At 37.1% G+C, this 21,528-nt stretch overlaps 1 protein-coding gene across 1 annotated transcript; it reads left to right on the top strand.

The window, feature by feature from the left end:
- Positions 1-15,983: 15,983 nt before the first annotated feature.
- On the top strand, positions 15,984-18,572 carry LOC145798963 (uncharacterized). The gene is made up of 3 exons (XM_082888401.1): positions 15,984-16,241; positions 16,530-16,611; positions 17,762-18,572. The coding sequence occupies exons 1-3, from the start codon at positions 16,230-16,232 to the stop codon at positions 18,085-18,087; spliced, it is 420 nt and encodes a 139-aa protein (XP_082744527.1). The 5' UTR covers positions 15,984-16,229; the 3' UTR covers positions 18,088-18,572.
- The last annotated feature ends 2,956 nt before the right edge of the window (positions 18,573-21,528 follow it).

Here is a 21,528-nt window from a genome sequence, read left to right as displayed (position 1 = left end):
GAATAGAGCAAAATATGAAAGCACAAGTTTGCCCACCAATAAACCACATGCAATTCTCAGTTGTGGGTTATTTATTTATTTATTTATATATTTTTTATATTTATATATAAATGTAAATATAAATAAACTAAAAGAAATAAACTAAATAATGACTAAATAATTAATGACTAAATAACTAATGACTAATCAATTAAACTAACAGAACTAGTGACTAAATAATTAAACTAACAGAACTAAACTATTTAAATAACCTAAACTAGCAAAGAATTAATTAATAAAAAAAAGAAAAGAAAAATGAAACAACTAAATAAATAAAATAAAATAAATAAACAACTAAACATATATATATATATATATTTTTTTTTTGTGTGTGCAAAGGTACCGCACGTACGTCGGACATGGCCGCACGTGCGGCGGTCATCTTCTTACGCAGATTTTTTTTTTTTTTTGGGTGAAGTAAGAACCAGATCAAGCAACAAACAAAGACAAAGATTTTACAAATTGACTCCACCTACAAATCTACACAAAAAGAAAAATTTACCTTGAAAAAGTGGAGAAAGAGAGAAAAAAAATGGAGATTCGCCAGAAAAAATGGCGGTCGCCGGAGGTTCGTCGGATGTAGAGGAAATAGTGAAGCCAGCGGTGAGATGATGGTGGTGAGGAAGAAGCAAGAAGAAGAAGAAAAAGGGAAGAAAAATAAAGAAGAAGATGGTGATGGTGGGTTTGTGGGGTTGTGAGAGAGAGAGAGAGAGAGAGAGAGAGAGAGAGAGAGAGATGGATGAGAGGTGGAGAGAGGTAAAGAGAAAATCTGAGAGTGGATTGTGAGAGAATGGATAGGTGTTGAAATTTTTTATTTTTTTTAAAAATAAATAAAAATAAAAATAAAAATAAATAAATAAAAGAAGTTGACAAAGAAATCAGATTTATTATTATTATTATTATTATTATTATTATTATTATTATTATTATTAATGAACAAAACAAAATTTGCAATTTTTTTTTTTTTAAATTTTGCGTCGTCACGCACGTGCGGGATTTCTCTACGCACGTGCGGAAGTGCCCCGCACCAAGTCACGCACCTGCATATTAAGTAGTGTGCGGAGTGAGTTTCCACAAAATTTCTCGTACGTGCGGGGAACAGGCCGCACGTGCGGCGATTTCCTTTTTTTTTTTTTTGATAGAACGACGCTCCGCACGTGCGGGGGCCCAAGCCGCATGTGCAGCTTGATGGACACACCTCCGCGCACACCTGCAATTAATGCAGTATGCAATTTGTAGTTTGACAATTTGAGCCGCACGTGCGTGGATAGTGCCGCACGTGTAGGATTTTTTTTTTTTTGGTATAACTGTATATAAATATATTTTTACAAGATTAAAGAAAAGTAAATAAAAACCAAGTATACAACCAAAAGCATACTTAACCATTTCTACCTTCATTTGACATCCGAAATAAATATAGCACTTTAGAAAATATCAAAATGCCTAACAAGAGTATAATCTTCACGCAAAAAACACGGGTACTACTTTTCTCCCTAACTGTGTTTGTAACTTTCCCTATTCTCCAATAGGGTGACAGACTAGGTTGATTCAGTATCCAGAATCAAGGCGCAAAAAACTACCTCAACCTATGGGGCTGCCATACAGAGTTCAAGCCGGGATAGTTTTGAAGCAATCTCCATACCCCTGGGTATTTAAACCAAACTCTAGTCTCAGAAATTCCAAACCTTTGTGTTCTAGGCTTTGCCATTCAAACTCTAGTTTCCACTGTCTCGGTTGGTTTCCTAGGAACTCATTACAAACACGGTTAGGTGGCTATACCAGACTGTCAGATGCCGTTCGGGCACGGCTAACACCAAAGGAATTACACCTTTAGAGGATTTAAAGTCTCCTAGACGCAAATAAAGCACAACAAGAACAAGGAAAAGCAGAATAGAATAGAAGGGAAAGAAAAGAGAACAAGAAATCAATCTATCAATGATAGTAAGAAGGGTCCATCAAAGCAATGGACTCAATCATCTCTCCATGCCCAATCCCCTCTATATATGGCTTCAGTCTTTGGCCATTCACTTTGAAAGTGTGGCCAGTCTTTGGATCTTGCTCCTCAACAGCGCCATGAATAAATGCCTCAACAACCACAAAAGGACCATCCCATTTTGATCTTAGCTTACCTAGAAACAGTCTCAATTTTGAATTAAAAAGCCATACTTTTTGGCCGGGTTCAAAGGATTTTCTATTAATGTGCTTGTCATGGAATTCTTTAGTCCGAGCTTTAAAAACTCTTGAACTCTCATATGCGTCATTCCGGATTTCCTCCAACTCATTGAGTTGCAATTTCAAGTAGAGCCCAGCCGCGGCCATATCGAAGTTCAACTTCATTATGGCCCACAATGCTGGGTGCTCAAGTTCAACCGGGAGATGGCAAGCTTTGCCAAACTCTGCCCTATATGGTGACATCCCAATAGGTGTCTTATAAGCAGTGCGGTAGGCCCATAATGTATCAATCAACCATTGTGACCAATCTTTCCTATCTGGCCGTACCATTTTCTCTATTATGTGCTTTACCTCCCTATTTGAGACTTCTACTTGGCCACTAGTTTGAGGGTGGTATGGAGTGCCAACTTTATGAGTGATAGAGTATTTATTGACCACCGACTCAAAGAACCGGTTACAAAAATACGTACCTTGATCACTTATTATGGCTCTAGGAAACCCAAAATGACTAAAGATATTTTCATGCAAAAATTTGATTACCACTCTATGATCGTTTGTTCGGGTAGCTATCGCTTCTATCCACTTAGACATATAATCTACTGCCAATAGAATATACTCAAACCCGAATGACGACGGGAAAGGTCCCATAAAATCAATCCCCCAAACAACAAATATCTCTACCACAAGAATAGGGGACATTGGCATCATGTCACGTTGAGATATCGAACCCATTTGCTGACAGTGCAAACAAGTTCTACAAAATTGATGGGCATCTTTAAAAATTGTGGGCCAATAAAACTCGTTCTGTAAAATCTTGGCGGCCATTTTATGCCCACTAAAATGACCGCCACATGCAGAAGAATGACAAAATGTAAGAATGCTATGCACCTCACTCTCCGGCACACACTGTCGGATCACTTGGTCGGAGCAATATTTAAGCAACTCCGGATCCTCCCAAAAGTAATACTTGATCTGCGAAAAGAATCGGTCTTTGTCTTGCTTAGACCAATTCAGCGAAATTTGCCCAATGGCCAAGTAATTCACAATATGTGCAAACCATAGGGGGCTCGTTCGTGACAGCTCAAAAAGTTGTTCATCCGGAAATGAATCATGCAAAATAAGAGGGTCACTAGTATACTCAACGAGGATTTGGGAGAGGTGATCCGACACCACATTTTCAGATCCTTTCTTATCTCGGATTTCTAGGTCAAATTCCTGTAGCAACAATATCCATCTAATTAACTTAGGTTTGGTCTCTTTCTTTGATAGTAAATACTGCAAAGCGACATGATCAGTGAAGACTATGAGCTTGGAACCTAGGAGATAGGACCAGAATTTGTCTAAGGCAAAGACCACAGCTAGCAACTCTTTCTCAGTGGTAGTGTAATTCAATTATGCATCTGAGAGAGTGCCACTAGCATAGTATATAGCCAATGGTGCCTTATTAACCCTTTGGCCCAACACAGCTCCGACAGCATAATCGGAGGCATCGCACATGATTTCAAAGGGAAGCGACCAATCTAGTGATTTCATGATTGGGGCAGTGGTGAGGGCCATTCTCAGTGTTTCAAACGCTTTCAAGCATGCCTCATCAAAGATAAAAGGCGCGTCCTTAACAAGTAAATTGCACAAAGGACGTGATATTTTATTAAAGTCTTTGATGAACCTACGGTAAAAACCTGCATGCCCTAGTGTCACGACCCAAACCCGCCCCTATGGGTTTAGCACCGTAACCGGCCAGTAATCCGAGATTATCGAAGGCCTGCTTAACAGTAATACAGTAAAACAGAGTACAGGGGCATGGCGGAAGCCAAAACAGTAAGTAAACAATGTCCAATGAGCTGTGCCAGTCTGTATGCAAAAGACTTTTTCATACATATATGCAATCAGTGACAAAATAGTATGTACATACATACAATCATTCAGTTCAGGGACCTAATCCCTATTAAACAGTATAGTAACAGGCTATACAGTTTACAAAACAGTTACAGAGACAGATGAGAGAAATTAAAATACCCCTAAGCCATAGCTTGACAGGCTCGGAACCTCGCAGTGAGGCATATAGGTTGGCTCGACAAAACTGGAGTTTACCCCGATGCTTCTAGCTGCGGTCTGGTGCCTGTACACCTTCATATATATATGAGCAGTGAGCTAAAGCCCAGTGAATAACGTAATGCGTAAAGAGGTTAAGAATGAATGTCCTTACAGTAATGAAAATAATTCGTTAATTCAGTACATCAGTCATTCAGTCATATGTGGTACATCCATTAGCATAGCAGTACAGTAAACAGTAGGTCTTAAAAGACCGAACAGTAAATGATGGCCATCAATCAGTAAACAGTAGTGGTTCCAACAAGGGAACCGACAGAGATCTCTGTAACAGTAACAGTAAACAGTAGTTGTTAAGGATGCCACAATACAGTTCAGAATATAGGACATACATTTATTCAATTAACAGTATCAATTCAGAAAGCAGTACAGTTCAATTGTTCATAAGATAATCATTTTGAACATATCTTTACACAGTTGTTACTCACAGAGTTCTAGGCTACAGTAAAGCTAGAGCACGTCCCCAGTCGCCAACCCTACACAGTTACAGATTGAACACACACTAAGCTACACAGTTGGAAAAATAATAACTTAATCCCTAATTTGCCTCGGTGTGGTTCTACATCTATATCCTCATTAAGATGCCTTAAACTAGGCCTAAGAATGCTTAGGATGAAATGAGGATGCAAAGATGCACTCTACAAGCATTTTCAGAATTTTCAAAAAACAGAGGTCCCGCTCGAGTGTAGGCTTACCCGCTCGAGCGGACATGCAGACAAAGGTATCCGCTCAAGCGTAGACTTTCACGCTCGAGCGTTCTGCAAAACAGGGCAAAAGTACTAGATGTGTGAAAATCACGCTCGATGGGCGCTCGATAGCCGCTCGAGCGTGAGACACAAGGTCCCGCTTGATCGTCAATTATTCCGCTCGAGAAGACATCAAAACAGTGCAAAGTACTGGGAGCACGAATTTCCCGCTCGAGCGCCGCTTCCCCCGCTCGAGCGGGAGTTCAAAATCTGGAATTTCCAGATTTGAACTTCCAAGCTCATACCAAGATTAAATGCATTAAAACCAATTCCTTTGGGCCCTTTTTCCTGGAAAACATTTGTAAATACATAGAATAACATGATTCAAAGCTCAATTTGTAAAATCAAGGCCCAAAAGGAAGATCAATTCAACTCAATTTGAAACCAATTTTCATGAACATAAATCAAACAAAACATGCATGAATTTAAACCATTTCAAAGCTTCAATTTCATGCTCTAATGAGCCAATTCTTCCAAGGACAAGATGAAATCATGGACTTAAACATAATATGAACATGCATGTAACATTTTACCATGAAATCAAATCACAACTCAACAATTCAAACATGCATGCATGAATTAAGCTATAATTCAACATGTTAGAACTAAATTATGACTTAGCTCCTCAATTAGACATGAACCATGCAAGGACTAGCTCGAATTCAACAATGAGACGGTGAAATCCTTACCTAAGTCTTGAATTAGAGGTATGGAGGCTCAATGTTGCAAGTTTTCTACAATATCCTCAAGATTCCAAGCAAATCCCTCAAGAACACATCAATTCTCCCACTCCCTCACTCTCTAGATCGGTTTTGTGCTCAAATGAGGCTGAGGAAAAGTTTGTCTAATTGTGTACAAGGCTCAATATGTTGAGGTAGTGGGCCACTAAGGATGGCAATATTGCAATTAAGTCTAAGTTGTGCAATTTATCAATAATTAACCTAATTTAATCGTACCAAATCACATTTTAATTGAATATGCCATAAAATCACATTAATTCTAAGGATCATAGAACATCGATCAATTTCAGATTCGGCCGCCGATAAGGCCTTCAATTCGCAATTTAAACACAAAGGCATGAACAGATAATCAAACAGTCAACAGATAGACATACAATTAAACAGATATACTTAATCAATTCAGTTCCAGATTTCAGTCAGTCAGTTCAGTACTTCAATTAATTCAGTTACCAATCATAATTAGGCCTCGTTTGGGATGCTACCTTTTTAGCCAATTAGCCAAAAAGTTACTAAATTAGCCAATTAGCCAATTAGTCATACGAAAAAGTCAACAATTACGGCTTCTCTCTACTTTTTGCACAGCTTTTCGTAATTAGTCAAAAAGTCATCCCAAACATACAAGTTTTTTTTACCCACCTTTTTAGCCAATTAGCCAAAAAGTTACTAAATTAGCCTGTTCCCAAACGAGGCCTTAGTCTCAGTTTAGCAGTAATCAGTGGTTAAACGGTAAACAGTGACGGGGGTTGTTACAGTCTCCCCTCCTTAAAAAGAGTTTAGTCCTCTAAACTCGAGTTACCTTCGTTTTGAAAGAAAACAGGATTCAGTGGAAACAGTTCAGGATATCTTTTAGCCATATCATCTTCCCTCTCCCAAGTGGCATACATGCCACCATGGTTTTGCCAGTCAACTTTCACTAACGGGATCTCTTTGTTTCTCAACTTCTTGATCCGTCTGTTTACAATCTGAATAGGCCGTTCCTCGTAAGTGTAGTTATCACTCAGCATTACACAAGTAGGCTCTATCTCGTGGAAAGGATCTCAGAGGTAGTCCCTCAACCTAGAAATGTGGAAGACGTTGTGCATATGCTCCATTTTAGGAGGAAGCGCAACTTGATACGCCACCGGATTGATTTTCTCAATAATCTCATATGGTCCGACGTATCTCGGCGCTAACTTGCCTTTGACTCCAAAATGAGTTTGGCCTTTCATCGGTGTCAGTTTCACAAACACGTGATCACCCACTCCATATTCTCTATCTCGTCTTCTGACATCAGCATAACTTTTCTGTCTGCTCTATGTGGTTTTTAGTCTCTGTTATATCAGTTTCACTTTCTCAGTCATTTCACATACAATCTCGGGCCCAAGCAAAGGCCTATCTCCAACTTCTGCTCAGCAAATCGGAGATCTACATTTTCTACCATACAATGCATCGAAAGGCGCCATACCAATACTTGAATGATAACTATTGTTGTAGGCGAATTCAGCCAATGGCAAATGGCTTTCCCAATTTCCCTAAAAATCCAAGACACACATTCTCAGTAAATCCTCCAGAGTCTGGATGGTCCTTTCTGACTGGCCATCGGTCTGAGGATGATAAGCACTACTCAGTCTTAATTCAGTACCCAATGCAGTCTGTAAGCTTTGCTAAAATCTCGATGTAAACTTCGAATCCCTGTCAGAAACAATGGACACAGGCACTCCATGCAGTCTAACAATTTCATCAATATAGAGTATAGCCAATTTGTCCGCATTATAAATTGTCTTGACAGGTAAGAAGTGAGCAGATTTAGTCAGTCTATCAACAATAACCCAAATTGAGTCCATACCTTTACTGGAGCGAGGCAATCCCACAATAAAATCCATGGTGATATGTTCCCATTTCCACTCCGGTATAGGTAAGGGCTGCAATAAGCCTGCGGGTCGTTGATGTTCGGCTTTAACTTGTTGGCAATGAAGACATTTCGATACAAAATTAGCAATTTCTTTCTTCATTCCCGGCCACCAGAAATTCAGTTTCAGGTTTTGGTACATTTTCGTATTCCCCAGATGGATGGAAAATTTTGAATTGTGGCCTTCTTGCAGAACTCTTTTTTTCAGTTCAGTATCATTTAGTACACACAGTCTTTCTTGAAATTTCAGTACATTATTTTCAAATTTGAAACCCGGTCTTGGTTTAGTTTCCCTTTCTTCGATGATCTTCTTCAAGAAGTCATCCAGTTGTTGTTTCTCTTTAATCTCTTCAATCAGTGCTGGTTGAGCAGAAATAGCAGCTAAGGTTCCACCTTGTTCTCGCAAAACGATTCCAATTTCAGATTTTTCAAGGTCACAAAACAATTCCTTCTGCCCGGTAAGCAAACAGGCTAAATTTTCAATCGATTTTCGACTTAGTGCATCGGCAACGGTGTTAGCTTTTCCCGGATGGTACAAAATCTGTAGGTCATAGTCTTTAATCAGTTTTAGCCATCTCCGCTGTCTCATGTTCAGTTCTTTCTGTGTGAAGAAGTATTTCAAACTCTTGTGGTCGGTATATACTTCACATGTCGCCCCATACAGATAGTGACGCCAGATTTTCAATGCAAATACTACTGCAGCAAGTTCCAGATCATGGGTCGGGTAGTTTTTTTCGTGCGGTCTCAGTTGTCGGGAAGCATAAGCAATAACTCTCCCATTTTGCATTAAAACACATCCCAAACCCTTATGAGAAGCATCACTAAATACAGTAAAACCATCCGTACATGAAGGTAGGGTAAGAATCGGTGCAGTTACAAGTCGAGTTTTCAACTTTTGGAATGCTGATTCCCTTTGGTCAGTCCAGTCAAATGATATCCCCTTCTGAGTTAACTGAGTCAACGGTAAGGCAATTTTGGAGAAATCTTTGACAAATCTTCTGTAATACTCGGCTAGTCCCAAAAAGCTTCAGACTTCTGTCACATTTGTTGGTCTAGGCCAGTTTACTACAGCTTTAATTTTCTGCGGATCAACAGAAATTCCATCTTTACTAACAACATGCCCCAAAAACATAACATGATCAAGCCAAAATTCGCATTTAGACAGTTTAGCATAAAGTTTCTGTTCTCTTAGGGTCTGTAGGGCAAGTCTTAGATGATGTTCATGTTCTTCTATACTTTTGGAGTAAATCAATATGTCATCTATGAATACAACTATAAAATCATCAAGGTATGGTTTAAAGATTCTGTTCATGAGGTCCATAAATGCAGCAGGTGCATTGGTAACTCCGAAAGGCATAACTAAAAATTCGTAATGTCCATACCTCGTTCGAAAAGCAGTTTTGTCAATGTCTTCTGGTTTAACTTTCAACTGATGGTATCCGGATCTGAGATCAATCTTAGAGAAAACTTGAGCACCCTGTAACTAATCGAATAAGTCATCAATACGCGGTAATGGGTATTTATTTTTCACAGTTACCTTATTCAGTGAACCGTCTTTCTTTTTCACAAATAAAACAGGAGCGCCCTATGGCGAAGTGCTAGGCTTGATGAACTGCTTATCTAGCAGTTCTTGCAGTTGCACTTTCAATTCTTTCAGTTCAGTTGGAGCCATTCGGTAAGGAGCTTTAGATACTAGCTGCGTTCCCGGAATCACATCAACGGTGAATTCAATCTTTCTGTCAATCAAATCCCCTGGCAGATTATCTAGAAATTCTCTGACTATGGGAATACTGTTCACGTTAGCATTATCATCGGTAGATATAGTCAATACAGAACACAGATATCCCTTACACCCCTTTTTAATCAATTTAACAGTTTTCACAGATGAAATCAAATACGGAGGAGGTACTACTCCAACCCCATTAAACACAAATTCGGGTAAACCCGGTGGGCGGAAAACTACTTGTTTCGTTACACAGTCTATGGTAGCATGGTATTTCGTTAGCCAGTCCATTCTCAATATTACATCAAAATGATCAATGTTCAGGGGCAGTAAGTCAATAAACAAATGTGCATCTCCAACAATAATTTCACAAGCAGGGTACATATATGCACAGGTCATAGATCCCACAACGGGTGATGATACAGCTAACAGATAATTCATGGGTTCTAATGATCTATTCAGTTTTTGCGAAAAAACATGCGACACATATGAATGCGTAGACCTCGAATCAATCAGTACATAAGCATTTTGAGTACAAATAGAGAGAATACCTGACACGACGGTCTCGGCATTCTGCAGGTCTCCCGGTACTAGGGCGAACACTCGGCCTTGTCTCATGGGCTCTTTCCCGGTAGCTTTGGGGTTCAGTTTTGGTGCAACAGTTGATGCTGCCATGCTTGGTGCAGCTTTACTATTGGCTTGTGGAGTAGAGGGGCAGTTTTTAACCATGTGGCCCACCTTGCCACACCTGTAACAGGCTCCAGATATTTTGTAACAGACCCCTTTGTGCTTCTTGCCACACTCAGAACAGGGTGGTATGAAACCACTCCCTTGGCTGGGGCTAGTTGTTGACCCCGTATTCTGTTTCTTGTTCAATGGGTTATGCTTGCCTTTCTTGAATTTAAAACCCTGCCTTTTACCACGCCATTCAGATGCTGGTGTTTCAGTTTTCAGTGCCTCGATGTTCGATTCAGCCATCAAGGCTCGGTCAAGAACATTTACATAATTCGGTAATTTCAGAACATTTATTCTGTCGAGCATTGCAACATTAAGGCTGCCTTCAAACTTTCTGACCTTCTTATAGTCAGTGTCAACCATATGTGGTGCATATCTAGCAAGCTCGGTGAACTTCGTTTCATATTCAGCAACGGACATTGTGCCCTGTCTCAGCTGTTCAAATTCAGTTACTTTTCTGTGCCTAACACACTGAGGGAAGTACTTTTCAAAGAAGGCTCCTTTGAATTGAGCCCAAGTCATAACAGTATTATCATCACGGATAAGCATCCACCACCTTCTAGCTTTTTCTTGCAGAGTAAAGGTGGCCAATAGCACTTTATGCGCTTCAGAGCACGGAAAAACCTCAAACAATTTTTCTGTCTCGAGAACCCATGCTTCAGCTTTTAACGGTTCAAGGCCTCCCTGGAAGGATGGCGGTTTCATTTGGCTGAACTTATGGGTAGGAGCAATTATGTCCCCATCATTAACATTCACATTCTGCTCCGACTGTATCGGAGGAGGAGGTGGGGGCTGTTGATTCTGTTGTTGATCTAGTCTTTCAGTTATTAGTTCCATCATTCTTTCCAGTCTTGGCATTCTTGCCTCAGAGGATGAGGATTCAGATTCATTTGCAGTTCTCGCATTATCCATTTCATTATAGGCAGTTGTAACAGTTATCAACATAGGCAGTCATTTGTTTAAACAGATTAACACATTAGCATATATTCAGTCATGTCATAGCTACACACTTATCATGCTCATGTAATGTCCTAATCGCTTTTCTAGGACATCCTATAGCTCATTGGGACATGTGTGTGCGGTATAACTCGTGGTAAGTATCGCTCTGATACCACTCTATCACGACCCAAACCCGCCCCTATGGGTTTAATACCGTAACCGGCCAGTAATCCGAGATTACCGAAGGCCTGCTTAACAGTAATACAGTAAAACAGAGTACAGGGGCATGGCGGAAGCCAAAACAGTAAATAAACAATGTCCAATGAGCTATGACAGTCTGTATGCAAAAGACTTTTTCATACATATATGCAGTCAGTGACAAAACAGTATGTACATATATACAATCATTCAGTTCAGGGACCTAATCCCTATTAAACAGTATAGTAACATGCTATACAGTTTACAAAACAGTTACAGAGACAGACAGGGGAAATTAAAACACCCCTAAGCCATAGCTTGACAGGCTCAGAACCTCGCAGTGAGGCACATAGGTTGGCTCGACAAAACTGGAGTTTACTCCAACGCTTCTAGCTGCGGTCTGGTGCCTGTACACCTTCATATATATATGAGCAGTGAGCTAAAGCTCAGTGAATAACGTAATGCGTAAAGAGGTTAAGAATGAATATCCTTACAGTAATGAAAACAGTTCGTTAATTCAGTACATCAGTCATTCAGTCATATGTGGTACATCCATTAGCATAGCAGTACAGCAAACAGTAGGTCTTAAAAGACCGAATAGTAAATGATGGCCATCAATCAGTAAACAGTAGTGGTTCCAACAAGGGAACCGACAGAGATCTCTGTAACAGTAACAGTAAACAGTAGTTGTTAAGGATGCCACAATACAGTTCAGAATATAGGACATACATTCATTCAATTAACAATATCAGTTCAGAAAGCAGTACAGTTCAATTGTTCATAAGATAATCATTTTGAACATATCTTTACACAGTTGTTACTCACAGAGTTCTAGGCTACAGTAAAGCTAGAGCGCGTCCCCAGTCACCAACCCTACACAGTTACAGATTGAACACACACTAAGCTACACAGTTGGAAAAATAATAACTTAATCCCTAATTTGCCTCGGTGTGGTTCTACATCTATATCCTCATTAAGATGCCTTAAACTAGGCCTAAGAATGCCTAGGATGAAATGAGGATGCAAAGATGCACTCTAAAAGCATTTTTAGAATTTTCAGAAAACAGAGGTCCCGCTCGAGCGTAGGTTTACCCGCTCGAGTGGACATGCAGACAAAGGTATCCGCTCGAGCGTAGACTTTCACGCTCGAGCGTTCTGCAAAACAAGGCAAAAGTACTAGATGTGTGAAAATCACGCTCGATGGGCACTTGATAGTCGCTCGAGCGTGAGACACAAGGTCCCGCTTGATCGTCAATTATTCCGCTTGAGCGGACATCAAAGCAGTGCAAAGTATTGGGAGCACGAATTTCCCGCTCGAGCGCCACTTCCCCCGCTCGAGCGGGAGTTCAAAATATGGAATTTCTAGATTTGAACTTCCAAGCTCATACCAAGATCAAATGCATTAAAACCAATTCCTTTGGGCCCTTTTTCCTGGAAAACATTTGTAAATACATAGAATAACATGATTCAAAGCTCAATTTGTAAAATCAAGGCCCAAAAGGAAGATCAATTCAACTCAATTTGAAACCAATTTTCATGAACATAAATCAAACAAAACATGCATGAATTTAAACCATTTCAAAGCTTCAATTTCATGCTCTAATGAGCCAATTCTTCCAAGGACAAGATGAAATCATGGACTTAAACATAATATGAACATGCATGTAACATTTTACCATGAAATCAACTCACAACTCAACAATTCAAACATGCATGCATGAATTAAGCTATAATTCAACATGTTAGAACTAAATTATGACTTAGCTCCTCAATTAGACATGAACCATGCAAGGACTAGCTCGAATTCAACAATGAGAAGGTGAAATCCTTACCTAAGTCTTGAATTAGAGGTATGGAGGCTCAATGTTGCAAGTTTTCTACAATATCCTCAAGATTCCAAGCAAATCCCTCAAGAACACATCAACTCTTCCACTCCCTCACTCTCTAGATCAGTTTTGTGCTCAAATGAGGCTGAGGAAAAGTTTGTCTAATTGTGTACAAGGCTCAATATGTTGAGGTAGTGGGCCACTAAGGATGGCAATATTGCAATTAAGCCTAAGTTGTGCAATTTATCAATAATTAGCCTAATTTAATCGTACCAAATCATATTTTAACTGAATATGCCATAAAATCACATTAATTCTAAGGATCATAGAACATCGATCAATTTCGGATTCGGCCGCCGATAAGGCCTTCAATTCGCAATTTAAACACAAAGGCATGAACAGATAATCAAACAGTCAACAGATAGACATACAATTAAACAGATATACTTAATCAATTTAGTTGCAGATTTCAGTCAGTTAGTTCAGTACTTCAATCAATTCAGTTACCAATCATAATCAGTCTCAGTTTAGCAGTAATCAGTGGTTAATCGGTAAACAATGACGAGGGTTGTTACACCTAGGAAGGACCTAATTTGACGCATGGAATTGGGTGGAGGAAGACCTGCAATGAGGTCAACCTTAGCCTTGTCTACCTCTATACCTCGAGGGGACACAATATGTCCCAACACTATACCCTCACGAACCATAAAATGACTCTTTTCCCAACTCAAAATTAGGTTTGCCTTAGTGCATCATTCCAACACTCTAGTCAAGTTCCTAAGGCATTCCTCAAAAGATGGTCCAAACACCAAAAAATCATCCATAAAAACCTCTAAGAATTTCTCCACCATATCGGAGAAAATGGCCATCATACATCGTGGAAAAGTCGCTAGTGCATTACATAGCCCAAAAGGCATGCGTCTGTAAGCAAAAGTGCCAAAAGGGCATGTGAATGTGGTCTTTTCCTGGTCAACGGGGTACACCGGGACTTGATTATAGCTCGAATAACCATGAAGAAAACAGTAGAAACCCTACTCCGCTAACCGCTCTAGGATCTGGTCAATGAAAGGTAAGGGAAAATGATCCTTCATAGTCGAGGAATTCAGTCTCCTATAATCAATGCACACTCGTTACCTAGTAGTGGTTCATGTGGGGACTAACTTTCCTCTCTCATTCTCAACAACGGTGATGCCCGATTTCTTAGGCACCACTTATGTAGGACTCACCCACATGTTATCCGAGATGGGGTATATAATACCCATATCCAACAATTTCAATACCTCCTTTTTCACCACGTCTTTAATATTAGGATTAAATCTCCGTTGCATTTCGCGAGAAGGTTTGGTGTCCTCCTCTAGGTGTATATAATGCATGTATACGGAGGGATCTATCCCTTTCAAATCAGCCACGAACCACCCTATAGCACTCCGATGTGCCACGAGAACACTTATTAACTGACATTCTTGCTTTGCAGTCAAGGCAGATGCAATGATGACTGGTAAAATATCCTGGGGCCCTAAAAATGCACACTTGAGTGTGGCCGGCTGGACAAGTATTGAAATAGATGGTGAAATGAAATAGATGGTGTGCCCCATCTTTGGAGATTTTGAATAAATTACCTATCTATCTGTTTAGAAATATCTGTATTGGGCTATTGGTGGAGGATAATTTTGATTGCTATAAAAATTGCATGTGGATTAGGTGAATTGAAACTTTCCCATGGTTGATTATCATTGAATGTGATCATGTTGTAAATACATTGTATATGTATGTTTATTTGGGATTGGAAAGTGGATGTACTTCATGTGTGATTAGGTGTTTATATACATTACATATGTATGTTTGTTTAGGAAGAGAAAGGGGATGGACTCCATTATAATTAAGTTGGCCGGAGTGTCCTGGATGAAAGTCCCGAAATCTACACATGAGTGTCGATCTCGCGGACGAAATATCCGTAAAATGGCAATTAGAGGTGTTATGTGTTGATTGTGAAATTGTTAGATCATTGAGTTGTAGTCTCAATTGGAATATTGGAAGATAATGGAAATTGACTTATGTATTGGGATTAATTGGGGGAAAAATGAATTGGAATATGGAATTGATATTCGATGGCAATGCATAGTGTGAATGTTTTATCCCAAGCATTGTATATGTACATATACTTATATTTTCGTTAAATCACATATATTGTGTTAGATTATTCCTACTAGGCTGTGGCTCACCCTATTTAAAAAAAATATTTTCAGATATTGATGGCATGCCTCCACCAAGGCAATAACATTGGAGAGATCTTCGGGAAGCAAGAGCTTCTTGTTTGTTATATTTTGTATAGTCTAGGGCTTTAATTGAAAGGGTTAGTCTCACTCTTGTTGTAACCAAGTCAAGACTTAAAAATGTGTAAGCCTGAAAGGCATTATTTGTTATAGACTCTTTTGTAATACTAATTTCATGTAATGAAAGGACTAATTACACTTTGAATAATATTGTTATGTTTATGCTTCTAGGATGTATTTATCGTATTATTTTGAGGGCGTTACAAGATTGTCTATGAAAAAAATATAGATAAATTTGATAATTGTAATTAAGAATAATTTTAAAATAAATCATTAATTTTTTTTTAAAACAAATGTAATAAAATAACATACCTATAATTGTTATATATATAGACTTAAAAATTGAAAGGATCAAATTATTACAATGAGACTCAACTAGATAATCCAATCCACAATGTAAAAAATATGAAAAAGAAAGAAGCTGTTGTCATTTTCAAAATAATAAAACAAATAAGTACTTGAACTCATTTTCAAAATAATAAAACAAATAAGTACTTGAACGCGTATAATTAAACACACACACCATGCGTCACCCACCTCATAGTTTAGACTTCTCAACCCAATTCGATTAACGTACATAAGGCCTTTTACTCTCTCTCCCTCTCTCTCTCTCTCTCTCTCTGAACCACCCTTCTCTTTCTCTTTCTCTTTCTCTTTCTCTTTCTCTTTCTTTGCCTCTCTCTCTCTCTTTATTTCAGTCTCTCTCAATATAGTTGTCAATACATCACAATAATTCATTCATCACTGAGTTCAGATCTGATCACTCCTAAGTCTCTCCACTATGGCTGAGAAGGTTTGTGAATTATGATCATCTTCCACTATCTCAAAATACCCATTTGGTTTTTATCCATTTTTTGTGTTTTTGTGGTTGAGATTTGTTTTCTTTAACATTGATATCTTGTGGATTTGGATTTATTTTCTTCATCATCTACTCACCAAATCTTCCATGGCAGGACCCAATTCTACTTCTTTCTTTGTGTCTCTCTGATTCAACAGCAAATTTTCTCGTCTCCCAAACAGGGTTGTTCTTGTACTTTCTTGATTCCTTAACAATTGTAGTATTCTGTCATCATGTGAACAGGTCACAACAATGGTGTTGAAGGTTGATCTTCAGTGCTCTTGCTGCTACAAGAAGATCAAGAAAATTCTTTGCAAATTTCCTGGTGAGTCCCCCCAACCCTTTTGTGTTCATTATTAAACATTTTAACCTATACATAATACATACATGCACATATATTTCATTCACAAACGAATTCAATATATATATATATATATACAAAAATACTTGGGGCCCTTTTTGGAACCCACGACTTTCTTTGCATCTTAACCATTAATATATGCGTAGAACCTGCTCATGTATGCGTAAGGTCCACACCATCAATAATTAAGATCTAAAAGGATGGTGAGGTTCTAAAAAAGAGATCTCAATCATTCTTTATGTACATAAATGTTACCATTTATCCAGTGGACGGGATAATCGAAGAGAGAAGCACGACCTTACATATAAATAGGGGATTGGATTCTCTCTAGCAAACAATTCAATTGACCTATTGGGCTTTTTAGGGTCACGTTTCAATAATATATTTTGTTCATAAAAATATCTCATAAATGTTGCAGCATATATAAAGGAAACACTATCAAAACCCTTGTATTATATACATCTTATAATTGAGGGAAAAATTGTTATAATTAAAAAAATAAAATTTGTCATAACTAAACGACATAATTAAAAAACTCATATGTTAACTAAAATAATTTCATAACTAAAGAAGAAATTTAGTCATAATTAAAGAAAAAATAACATAATTAGGGGTACATATGGTACACTCTTTTCAAGTGTATGTACATTAGAATTTCTCCATATATAGTTTTATCATTTTTATCTTTCAAAAAATAAACAGTAAAGATGTTTTTTAAAAATAAACTATTCATTTTTTTTGCTACTGAAATAATAAAATTATGAATTTACGATTCTCGAGTCAATTTAATTTTTTTAGGAATAATTTACATACTGAGCCGTTATAAATAAATGGGATAAATCATTAAACATAGACATAGTGAACCTAATGGGATAAATTAGATCATCCAATCGAGTCCACAAACAGGAGACAATTCCTTTCCTATGCATAACAAATGATAACTTCGTGAATGAATTTTCGCTAAAGCGGAATTTAAAAAGCATAAGATGCTTGCACCCTGAATTGCTTTATTTTTAAAATACTCTTTTCATTACTATGAATTTATTTTATATATATATATACATAATATTGTTTAATTTTGATATTTTATGTGTGAACATTTGGGGATAATCAGAAATACAAGATCAAATTTATGATGAAAAGCAAAATACGGTGACCATCGTCGTAGTATGTTGCTGCCCTGAGAAGTTTCGTCACAAATTGTGTTGTAAGGTTGGGAAGACAATCAAGTGCATTCAGATCAAAGAGCATCCAAAGTGCAAACCCCCTGGGACGTGCCAGGAGCCTGAAAAGCCCACAGTGATCATAGTGATCAACGCTCCGACTCCGCCTCCCCTGACTTTTGTACCAGTTTTTGTACCAGTTTGCTACCCACCGATATGTTGTGGGCAATGCTATAAGGGCTGTACTGATGGGCCATGTTATCATGGGCCGTACTGATAATTATGGATATGGGCCTTCTGGTTATGGTGGGAATAGGGGTTGTTACAGTAGTCAGTGTGATTACTTTATGCTTTGTTTGGTTTGGGGATTTGGGGAGGGATTTGGAAAGGGAAAGGGAAAAGGTGTGTGAAACTAGGTGAAATGTAGGTGTATTTTATTCACATTTTACCTAAATTTTCCCTTTTCCTTTCCAAATTCCTCCTCAAATCCCTCAGGATGCACAATCATATTATGCTAGTGCTTTGTCATGTCTAAGATTTTTGATTCCCTTGTTTAAAAAATGTTCAATTAATTTTGGGTGTATGTGGGTTTTTTATATAAAGGTTTTTACATATATATATATATATATATATATAGGGACGAAAAAGGATCAATAATGAGATTGGTAGTCTAATGTTTGTGGCCAAATGGTTGTTGACATTGAGGTCACATAACATGTTGTATGATTTGTCATTATAATAAAAAAATTTCTTCATTAATCATTTCCCCCTGTAAGTTTACTGTGTCTTCGTTTTGTTTTGCTTTCAATATTTTCCAGTTAGGTGTTGTGACATTTCTTTCTTTCTTTTTTTTTTTTTTTTCTTTTTTCATGCACTTTCTAGGTAAAGGTGAAAAGCTATATCACACTAAAATTATTTGGGAGGGTGAAAGGAACTTGGAACTTGAGAAAGTAAAGCACGAGTAGAGCACTTGGGATTGCTTCACATAAAGGGAAACATATTATTAGCAGCCTCTGGTAACCAATGGAGACTGGATCAACATGATCACAATTTACAATAAGTTAAATTTTGATACTTTCCTCTTTTCATTTTCTTCAGCTCTGCAAATTTATTTTTAAATTTAAGATTTAAACATAATTCTAGAGTTTTTATGTTCTATCAAATTATAAGTCAACACATACAATTAAAAATAAGTAAGGTCCAACTAACAAGTATTGGGAGATATACTCTGAATCATGTATGGAGTATTGCAACATGGATATTGAACTTTTAAGGCCTAGTTTGGTAACATTTGTATTTTATTTTTGTTTAAAAAAATAGTTGATTATAAAATTTTAATTTTTTTTGGAAAAAAAAAAGTATTTTTACTTATTTTCAAAACAAAGTTTCTATTTTCTCTTCCTTCTCCACCACCCATAGTCAACGACCCTCCGATGATCTCCAATCATCTTCTAGCCCATGCAAGCTATGTCGATTGGATAGTTACCTTTATGACCTCTATTCACCTTTTGGTGGAGGCCCATTGTTGTGACCTTTTAACATCGATGACACGCCTGGTCACCAACTCTAGCTGCTACTCCTATCGTCGACTGCTACATCTTTTCACTCTCTATTGCTAATCACCATCTTCGATAATAATTCACCAAACACGTTCTTTTATATTAATTTTTATTTCTCAAAACTTTTATGTACAACAAATAAGTTTTTATTTTTTATTTTGTTTGTAAATTTCTTCAATTTAGGCCTTCAACTTCAATTATGTAACACTATTTTATAGTGTGAAAATATAGATTTAATTTCTATAAAAATGAGTTTAAATTTGTGATATTGAATTTTCCACCTCTATTGAAATTGTTAAAGTCGTTGGGTTACTTATTACTTATTGAATTTTCCACCTCTATTAAATTGTTAGACTTTAATTATTTAGTTTGATATGTCATAACTTTTTTCCTTTTTTTTTTCTTTTTTTTTTCATGGGGTCACTGTCACTTTCAGTTTTTGGGCCTAGCAACCTTAGTTGTCTCATTTTTCTTTTTCATAGGGTCACTTTCACTTTCAGCTATTGGGCCTAGCAAGCTTAGTTGCCTCATTTTTTTTTTATTTTATTTTTTATTTTTTTATAGGGTCACTTTCACTTTTTAGTTGTCGCCCATATGAGAGAATTACAGGACTGCTTTTACAATGCAATAAAGCTACATTTATTTAGTGAATTAGGTTAGATATAATTATGAATTTGATGAGATTGAGTGAGAAAATTGAAATATAATAATATTAAGTTAAAAATATAAGATAAAGTATGTTTATCTGTTTGTGTAGTAGCGTGATAGTATTAATTGATTTTGAAATTACATAATTGTAGAATCATTGAAACTAAGGGACAAAATAGTCCTTTACCATCAATCCCATCTCTCACCCATGCTAATCTACCCATAGTGGTGGACCACTATTCCAATTAAAATGTTAATCCTTTTACAATTTTGTTAACCAAACATGCTATGAGTGGAATCCATTTCACTAATGGTTCAATTCTTGTGTTCATACAAAGAAAAGTAATACTTGTCTCTTATGTATTTGTGTTTTCAACTCCTAAATTGATTCGCATGATAAATTAAAAGAGGTGAACAAGTTTTTTGAAATATATTTCAAGATATTAATTAATATATAAGAAATATTGAATGGAAATTTTTTTTTCTTAAAACAGGCTTTGTTGACTGAATTGGGATCCTCCCCTTCATTTCGGTCCTTCATTTCCTCCTTGCAGGGCCTTCGGACCCACTTTAAGGCCCAATTTTGATAATCCGAATCGTTCATATTTTTAGATTTATTCAGTATATCATACCTGTAAAAAATCAAGTTGATCGAATATCATAAAGTATGTGTTCGGAAAACTGTTTATTAAAAAATAGTTTGTAGTCCCAATTTTCTGAACGCATACTTTCTGATATCCGATCAACTTGATTTTTTACAGGTATAATATACTGAATAAATCTAAAAATATGAACGGTTCGGATTATCAAAACTGGGCCTCAAAGTGGACCCGAAGGCCCCTGCAAGGAAGGAATGAAGGAGGGGGCTCAAGGAGGGGATCTGGACTCTTGTTGACTGGCCATGTTCTTACTGTGTAATAAACTTGGGGCTTGTCAGTGAAAAGTGGGCCCATAAAATACTTTGTAAAGACCCAAGTTGATTAGAGTTTTTGTTTGATATATACCAAGAGGAATCAGAATCTGAGCATATAATATCACAAAACTTTATTATGCTTTCCCCAAATTATGATTCTTCTTTCAATAATGGTAAAGCTTATAAGAGCTGTTTATACTAATTTTTATTTGGGTGAAATAAATTTTAAACAGTGATTTTATGAATTGTTTGATCTTTTCTTTTTTCTTATGAATTGAAAGGTATTATTTTAGTGTGAATTATGTGAGGGCCAATAAATACGTGTGTTATGTATTGAGAGATAAACGTGGATTTTTTCATAATGTTAAAATTATTAAACGTAACATTTTAAAAAAACTCCTTAGTGTACTTTTCCTAAATGTAATACTTCAATATAATACTCCAAAAACGTAGCACTCCAATGTAACATAAAAAAATAAAATAAAAATTAGTGTCTTTTTTTTAATGTGATAACGTAACATTACAAAAAAAAAACTCCTTAATGTACTTTTTTCAAACGTAACATTTCAATCAATGTAATACACAAAAACTCCTTATT

The sequence above is a fragment of the Camellia sinensis genome, chromosome 9 (genome assembly GCF_055761805.1).
Source record: "Camellia sinensis isolate YWXY chromosome 9, ASM5576180v1, whole genome shotgun sequence".
Classification (NCBI taxonomy): domain Eukaryota; kingdom Viridiplantae; phylum Streptophyta; class Magnoliopsida; order Ericales; family Theaceae; genus Camellia; species Camellia sinensis.
Note: the sequence above shows the minus strand (reverse complement) of the source record. Positions and strands in the feature narration are given on the sequence as shown.

What these genes read in the sequence shown, in the direction of transcription:
- LOC145798963 (XM_082888401.1), top strand. An exon ending in AATTCTTTGCAAATTTCCTG is followed by an intron (nt 16,612 to 17,761) that starts GTGAGTCCCCCC and finishes GGGGATAATCAG; the next exon opens with AAATACAAGATCAAATTTAT.